At 37.1% G+C, this 8,941-nt stretch overlaps 1 protein-coding gene across 1 annotated transcript; it reads right to left on the bottom strand.

Annotated features, from left to right (window-relative positions):
• Window positions 1-205: 205 nt before the first annotated feature.
• Window positions 206-2,727, bottom strand: LOC138017196 (kappa-type opioid receptor-like). Its single transcript, XM_068864365.1, has 2 exons — window positions 2,694-2,727; window positions 206-1,952 (listed from the first exon to the last, which is right to left on the bottom strand). Exons 1-2 carry the CDS (start codon window positions 2,725-2,727, stop codon window positions 880-882), a joined length of 1,107 nt encoding a protein of 368 aa, XP_068720466.1. The 3' UTR covers window positions 206-879.
• Between the last annotated feature and the right edge of the window lie 6,214 nt (window positions 2,728-8,941).

The raw sequence follows: 8,941 nt of genomic DNA, 5'->3' as shown, positions 1-8,941 counted from the left end.
AATATAGTTGGTGCCTTTTCAATTTTACCTCATAGTTCAATCAAGATTTGGAGTGCCTGCAGAAAATACAGTACTGCTAGTGGTTCCCGGTCACATGCCACAATTTGTCGAGATTTTTAATGGAAAAAAGTGGATATGAATAACAATATAATAGTTCATTGTATTATCATACTGGGCAACCTGTTTATAGAAACCAGCCAGAAAATACATTACATGTGAACCTTTTATTATTAAATTGGTTAGGTTTTGGAGTACAAATCAAATATGGCAACACTGTGGACCTGTAACGTGCAACTTAATTTTGTATCTTACGCCTCTTTTTGTTCTTCACAGCGGCCAACTACGATCGAAGGCAATTAATAACTGCAGTTGCGCATAATTTAATCAAAGGATTTGATTGGTTATCTTCTCAAAAAAAGTGTGTTTTGTGCAGGGTAAAGGCCAAAAATACGGACAAAAACATGAAACAAAGGAACTTGTCCAGTTTCATAACCATCTCCATGCATTAACTATGCTGAAGACAATATGTTATCTTTGTGTGTGAAGATATTTTTTTTTTGAGCGAAAGCTCACTTGGTCTTTCATTGGTGTTTATATAATAAATACTAATATTAACCCGGCGTTTGTTCTAGCATTGGTCCAGTAATGTTGCATCGATGCGCCTAATGATAAAAAAAAAAAAAAACGTTTAGACGCGCGTAAGACGCCTTTTCTGTTACTGGTCCGGCTCCCCTGCCAACAAGGGTTACTCTTTGGTGGGGTGAAGAACGTCCACCTTGTATAATTTTTTTATTTGTCACGCAGTTCTCTTGAAGACGTTACGGGACCCAAACGACTCTGCCTAAGAAGCCACACTAGTAGGCTGGGTTCCTTGTCTTATCATTTCAGGAGCTTCGGGGACATATTCCAGATGTTTTTCATTCCACGCCTTTCTTGTAAATCCTCGGCGAAAAGCTGGCGCGCTTGTCGTAGTAACAACGTTTGTCCCCCGTCCGCACAAGTGAACAGCCCAAAGAGGGCCTTACGAAAACCATCGTTCAGAAGTACATAGAGGCAAGGATTGATGGCGCTGTTTGCATGAGCTATCCAAAAAAATACAAAGCTTGCAACGTATGGTAGTTTGTCCTGTTGATCAGGAAGCACAAACCAGAAGAAATGATTGACGTAAGATGGAAACCAGCACAGCGCGAAAACAACGCATATAACAACCAACAGTCGCACGACCTTATGCCTGGACTTCTCAACCACGGCACGGTTGCTATCGGTCATGTTGCCTGGAATTTTACGACGAGCCAGTGTGCGGCATATCAAAGTGTGTGTAATGATAATTATGAAGAGTGGCAAGGCGTACATCATTACGAAAAGAGATATATGAAAGATTCTATATGCACGAAAAAATTCTTCTTCTGAAAGATTGTTTATGGACAATGCGGAATAGCAATAGTAACCATTTGTGTCCGGATCAAATGACACATCAGAAAGAAACACGTAAGGGAACATTAACGCAAACGAAAGAACCCATATCGTCGATGATAGAATCTTTGGTCGTTGGAAAATCGCTTCTCGAAGAGGAAAGAAAACGGCGTAAAATCTATCAAAGGAAATGAGCATCATTGTCAAGACTGAAGCTGCTATAGAAATAGGCATAACGTAGAGAAGCACTTTGCAGGTAACGATTCCCAATTTTCCTCCAAACCAAAGACTTTGTTTGTAAAGATATGCGACTTGGTATGGCATAACTGTTACGGTCAGTAATAGATCTGCAATAGCCATGTTTGCTATAAAGAGGTTCGTTACATTTCTGGAAGATTTCTTTAACACCACGAACAAGCCAAAGGAATTGCCAAAAAAGGCTATCAAGAAGGTAACTGTATATGCTGATGTCAAGGCAATCTGGGCTTTCAATGATAAATGATCAGGAACTTGTACTGTGGAACTGTGGTCGTTTGTTCCTAAAAGAGAAAAAGAGGGTTACCAGACAAGTCAAAATCAAAGAGTCATGTGATACACGCATGGCTTGTGTGAAATCGAGGCAAGTCTCCGTTTTGACTGACTCTTCCGTAATCCTCTGCTCGACTCGTGGTATGGTCTCTCGTTCCCAAAACTCAATTTCCGAAGCACAAACAGTAAAGAAAGGAAATCATCTTCAAGGTTTGTCGCAAATCTGCGCCTTTCATGTGGTTTTAGATGAAGTTAAATAAATGAAATTTGATTTTTGAATATCCTAGTTTACTACTACCAATGATAATAATGATAATAATGATAATAATAATAATAATAATAAGTACATATTTGTCCGTGAAGCAAAGTGTCGTGTGATACATGCATGGCTTCGAGGCCCTCGTATGATATCGAGACAAGTGGCCAGTCAGCCCAAGTTGTCAGGGCATTAGAACTTATGATCGGATGGTTACGTTCGACCCCAGATAATCAGATACCGATAATAATATGGTGAGATATAATGAGCTCAAAGGACTGAAGTATAACGGGGGAGGGGGGGGGGGGATGGAATAAAGGAATCCGTGGTTCTGCCTCCGAAAAGTCTAACGGGGAAAACGAAATAAAAGGGAGGTGATCCTGTTGAAGGTAAACTGGCACTTCGTGTATTAAACTACTGGACTAAATAAGCCATCAACAACAAGAAGCCACCTCGGTAAACATCGAAAAGAACAAACCCGTTTTGATTTGCTTACCGTTTGTTTCTGTGCCGTTGTTAGGGTCGTTCATTTTATTTTAGCCTCAAGGAATCTGGACTTATCTGTTGAGACAATAAGGACGAACTTGACTACAAATCTTAAAGCGGTGACGCTAAGTTAAAGGACATATGTCCTTCTTTTTGAATGTTCCTTTCACTTCGCCCAGAAAGGTGTCGCTGTTTTGCCTATATAGCTACTTTACTATGGTAGTATCCACTTAGGTTTGGATTCCGTTCAAATGTGTACAAAATATTCGGATTTTCCGTAATGTTTAGAGGCTGGTGAAGTAGAGACGTGAGGTTGACCTTCAACGTTAACAGCCGGTTCCTCAACCAATATACAGCTGGAGCCTCGGATTCTTCACAAGCGTGTAAGGGAAAGTGTTGTGAGATCTCCAATCGCTTGACGGAGGTACACCGTTAAATAAACATCACCAGATACACCGTAACGGTCAAGAGCTACAATTTCTTTACAGAATCTTACATGGGTCTTGGTCTGCGTCGGCTTATGACTTGTATGAACCAGCTTCGACTTGAACTGTCAATTAGCTTCAACTTCAGTTTCAACTCCAAATGACCAGCTTTCACAAATTCAGTTCTTTTATAGTATGGATAGAGTTAATTAAGCTCAAATAGTTAAAATAATATTTTGGGGTGAAGGCGCAATAATTGGACCTCAGTTTTTCATTATTTCTTCCAATTTTTTTCGAGTTTATTAAAATTTTAATCGATATTCATTTTTTTCTGTATTCGTCCGTCTTTAACGAAAACGATAAAATTCTTTATTCCGCATGTTCGAACCTCTAAATATTCCTTATTCATTTTCTTTTTTAAGCCGTCTTTCATTATTCCGCTTCCATTCATGATAAAGTTAAGTAAACACAAAGTAATAACTAAGTTTGACAGTTTACAATTTATTGGCATATCAATAGAAGGAAAGCACCTGTGCTGAGAAAAGTAAAAAATCTTCCCACATTGAAGTTTGTTTCATTTCTCGCCTGAAGCTAGGTCATAAATTACTTATTCCAACAATGAAAAAGAATTGGGGGGTCACCGACTTTGTTTCGGAGAAAATGGCAAGGGAAAAATGCCCTAATTTCGCTAGATAGGTCATCATAACTAGATGTAGCCTCATCTACTCATCTGTCGAAAATCACAAAAATAATATGTTAGAGTGAAGGTTTCTGTGCATAGAAATATAGGAGTGGGTTTTTTTAGATTATTGCATGCCACTGGGGATGTCGTAAACAGTAGGGTTAATCCTCAACGAGCGTTTTCCCAAGCGCTACCCGTTGTAACCACTTCCGGAATTCAGGACACAAGGAAAAAAATTGTTAAAAGATAACTTCTTACATTGTGATTTTTTCAGTTCATCACATTTCGTAGATTAAAAGAAGAGCAGGTGATTCATGTCTTAAAAAATAGGGGCCACCGATGACCTAAACGATTAAAATCGATGTGATGTTGCGAAGCTCTTGGAAAATTTAGTTTGTCACGATTTTGCGTGACCTGCCGGGGAAGGACTTGAACCCAAGACAGGATCGATTTTGCAAAAAAAAAACTTTCTCGAGCTTAGCAACGAAGTTTCAAGGAGGCGTTATCTTTATTTGGTTAGTGTTTTGTATCATATCTCTCCAATGCCGTCTTTCTCATCTTCTGGAGTGTGGTTTTTGTGAAACATAATCTCTGACTGTTTCCTCACAGGGCCGCACTATTCAAGTGGATTAGGAAGAGAAGATAATTCTGTTCTATTGTCATAAAAGTAAAGGAAAAGAAGTTTAAAAACATGCATTCATTTTGAACTAAGAAGTTCGTAAAGCAGTAAAAAACGTTTTAAAAAACCAACACCATTCAATTTTAATACGCAACGTCGCTGACTATTAAACTAAACCTTCCTCGAGTTTTCAAAACTTTCAACCACTACTCGATTAGCGACCTTTTCCAGCCTCCCGGTCCTTTCTCTTTAACGTTTCATGATTGTGATGGATTTTTTCTTCTCCTTAATGGACCTCAAATTCCAACGAATATCTGACAAATCCAGCTAAATACATGCGGAATTCCAAACCGCCCGAAATATAAATCTGATCGATCTCAAATCATACACAAAATCACATGTTCAAATTCAAAAACGTGACAGTCCGCGTGACAGAGTTCAAAGTCCTAGAGTCACGAAACTAAGCGAAAAAGTCTATGACAATGATGAATTGGAAATAAATGTGTCATTCTTTAGCCGACCTGGAAATTTCCCCGGCGTTTTTGTCACCATAAGATTTTAACTAATGCTTGAAGTAATGCGTGACATATTAGAGCCGTGTTACCTGCGCAGTAAAAGTTGCGCACAAACAATTAGCGCAAACGTCCTTAAAACAAAGTTAGTTTTTCCAAAACATCGAACTCGCGAATATTGTGTAAAAGAACACTTGAGTTCATAGAGTGACGCACAGTAAACCATAAAACCATGCAGACGTCGCGCAGAAACACCACCCTATTTTCCAGGAGTGTGTTCTCAGTTTATTATCTAAACAAATAAGGAAATAAAATCGTAAAAGAAATGTTGGTTGAACGGCAAAAGCCAAAAAGCAATTTCCCAAAAGCCATTTTACAAAGAACGGGATGAAAGATGTCAAGTGGTCAACTAAAAGTGTCTCCGGTGTTAATTTTGAGGTTTCATCTAATGTAGAAACTTCCAGAAACACATAATTACTTATATTCAAAACTGAATGACATAGAATATATGAAACATTTCGTATATTTGAACCGTGGGAATTGATATGTCAGAGAGAGATTATCACTGACATTTATCGTTGTTATTGAAATACGTCAGACTGAGATATAGATCACAGTTATCGTTGTTCATGATCTTGTCATGCGGATTGTCCGCAGCTGTGCACGAGGCCCTATGTAAATGCAGAGATAACCTTAAACATAAAACGCCCTATATAATTCTAGAAACAGACAAGCCCAAATAGTACAATAAGATAAACACAAACATTTAATCTTCAAAGAACCATTGACTCTTTTATATATATATAAAGTAAAGACACAAGCAAAGATCAGTTGTTGCTACTCTGAGTTTCACGCCGGTTGGCGATCTTCAGGCAACTGGCAGTTCAAATTTATTACAAGCGCATATAAACAAAGGTGACATCTAAAACAATGGTGTTATATTACATGACGACATTTACTAAACATTTCGGAGCGTCTATTAAGAATATTCTTTGAACGACCTTTCATGATGATGATGATTGCCTGAAGATCGCCAACCGGCGTGAAACTCAGAGTAGCAACAGCTGATCTTTGCCTTGTGTCTTTACTTTTATATATATATATATATATATATATATATATATATATATATATATATATAATATATGTGGCGTATAAAACCGGTACCGTAAAAAAGCCGTTTTTTTACAAATATATATTTTGTAAAAATGCAGCTTTTTTACAATTGTATATTTGTAAAAAAAATGGTCCGACCACCATAACTTTCCAACGATTTATGGAAGTGTCGTGACTATTTGTTTTTCTCGTGCTAGCCGCATAAGTATTATTTATTACTAAAAATCACTTTCCCAAGAATTTCATAAGTGCGGCATAATGCGAAACACCGTTTCCTTACATGTCACGCCTTGTAAAAGTGCAGGAAATTTACAATTCAGTTTTGTGAAAAAAGGTCCCACCGCTATAACTTTCCAACGATTTATGCCAGTATCCTCAATATTTTGTTGGCTTGTGCTAGCCATATGCAGTATTACTTTATGATAGAAATCACTTTCCCAAGCCTTTCGTAAGTGCAGAAATTCGACAAAATGTTTCTTACATGTCACGCCTTGTAAAGGTGCAGGAAATTTACAATTCAGTTTTTTACAAAAACGGTCCGACCGCTATAACTTTCCAACGCTTAATGTCAGTGCCCTGAATATTTTTGTTGTCTTGTGTTAGTCATATAACTATTATTTTATGATAGAAATCACTTTCCCAAGCCTTTCATAAGTGCCGAAGTTGGAAAAACTGTTTCCTTAAATGTCACGTCTTATAAAGGTGCAGGAATTTACAATTCAGTTTTGTAAAAAAACGGTCCGACCGCTATATCTTTCCAACGATTACTGCCAGTGTCCTGAATATTTTGTTGGCTTGTGCTATACGTATAAGTATTATTTCTTGCCACGAAATCGCTATCCTAAGCCTTTCAGAGCTCCCGCATGATGCAAAAAAACGTTTTCTTCCATGTCACGTCTTGTAAAGGTGCAGGAAATTTACAAATACAGTTTTGTATAAACACGGTCCGAACCGCTATAAACTTTCCAAGGGTTAATGCCAGTGTCCTGAATATTTGTTGGCTTGTACTATCCCGATAAGTATTATTTCTTGGCCGAAATGTCGCTATCCCTAGCCTTTCTCAAGCTCCCGCATGATGCAAAAAAACGTGTTTCTTCCATGTCACTTCTTTTAAAGGTTGCAGGCAATTTTACAAATTCAGTTTTTTTGTAAAAAAAAACCGGTCCGCGCGCTATAACTTCTCAACCATTTATGCCAATGCCCTGACATATTTTTTTTTGTATTGTGTTAGTCATATAACTAGTATTTTATGATAGAAATCACTTTCCCAATTCTTTCAATAAGTGCCAAAGTTGGAAATACTGTTTTGCCTTGTTACTGTCACGTCTTATCCAAGGTGCAGGAAATTTACAATTCAGTTTTGTAAAAAAACGGTCCGACCGCTATAACTTCCACCAACGATTTATGCCACAAGATCCTCAATATTTATGTTTGTCTTGTGCTAGCCCTATGAGTTATTATTTTATGAGAGAAATAACTTCCCCCAAGCCTTTCATAACTGCATAAAATTCGACAAAACTATTTCTTACATGTCCCACGCGCCTTGTAAAGTTGCAGGAAATTTACAATTCAGTTTTGTGAAAAAAGGTCCCACCGCTATAACTTTCCAAACGATTAATGACAGTTATGAAAGGCTAGGAATAGTGGATTTCTGGCAAAAAATAAGCTTATACGGCTAGTACAAGCCAACAAAATATTCAGGACACTGGCATTAATCGTTGGAAAAGTAATAGCGATCGGACCGTTTTTTTTTTTTAACAAAACTTGATTGTCAATTTCCTGCACCTTTACACGGGCGTGGACATGGGAAGAAAACGGTTTTTGGCATTATGCGGCACTTATGAAAGGCTTTGGAAACTGATTTCTATCATAAAAATAATACTCCATATGGCTCGCACAAACCAACACAATATCGAGGACAGTGGCATAAATCGTTGGAAAGTTATAGCGGTCGAGACCGTTTTTTTTACAAAAACTGAATTGTTGAATTTCCTGCACCTTTACAAGACTTAGACATGGGTAAGGAAACAGTTTGTCGAATTTCGACACTTCTGAAAGGCTTTGGAAAGTGATTTCTATCATAAATAATACTCATATGGCTAGCACAAGCCAACAAAAAAAATTCAGGGCACTGGCATAAATCGTTGGAAAGTTATAGCGCTTGGACTGGTGTGTTTACAAAACTGAATTATAAATGTTCTTGCACGCGACCTTTCACTGTGACCTGAACCAAATATTGTCTCGAATTTATACGCTGAAATTAAACTGATTGTGATGTCGACAATAAAAATTATGTGTATGGCTAACATAGGCTACATAAAATCACATCACCACGGTATTTCAGTAGGAAGAGCTCTAAGCTTTCTCCATCGGTTTCAGAAAGATAAATTATGAATGCACTGCTCGGCACTCTAAAGCAACGAATGGTTTACACTACTTGATGCAATGTATTAACAGTAACCGTTGTAAAAGCCGGTTTGCTTAATTATTTACGGCTTCTGTACTTGCTTTTTTCTACACACAGATATTTCTGTTCAAAAGCAGCTTTTCTTACAAATATATAGTTGTAAAAGTGCAGCATTTTTACATAAGAAAGCAGCTTTCTTACAATTATATAATTGTAAAAAAGCAGCATTTTTACGTAAAGAAGCTGCTTTTTACAAACATATATAATTGTAAAAAAGCAGCTTTTTTACAATTATATAATTGTAAAAGTGCAGCATTTTTACATAAGAAAGCAGCTTTTTTACAAAATTATTTTTGTAAAAAGCAGCTTTCTTACAATTATACGCTTGTAAAAAAGCTGCTTTTTTACAAAAATAAATTTCTGTAAAAAAGCTGCTTTTTTACATTTATATAATTGTAAAAAGCTGCTTTTTTACAAAAATATATTTCTGTAAAAAA

The sequence above is a fragment of the Montipora capricornis genome, chromosome 9 (genome assembly GCF_036669925.1).
Source record: "Montipora capricornis isolate CH-2021 chromosome 9, ASM3666992v2, whole genome shotgun sequence".
NCBI classification, from domain to species: domain Eukaryota; kingdom Metazoa; phylum Cnidaria; class Anthozoa; order Scleractinia; family Acroporidae; genus Montipora; species Montipora capricornis.
This window is presented reverse-complemented; position numbering and strand designations above follow the sequence as displayed.

Bases quoted from the DNA above. Each gene is read 5' to 3' on its own strand.
- LOC138017196 (XM_068864365.1), bottom strand. From the start codon at position 2,727: ATGAACGACCCTAACAACGGCACAGAAACAAACG. The intron at 1,953-2,693 runs GTAAGCAAATCA...TTTCTCTTTTAG, and splicing joins CAACGGCACAGAAACAAACG to GAACAAACGACCACAGTTCC.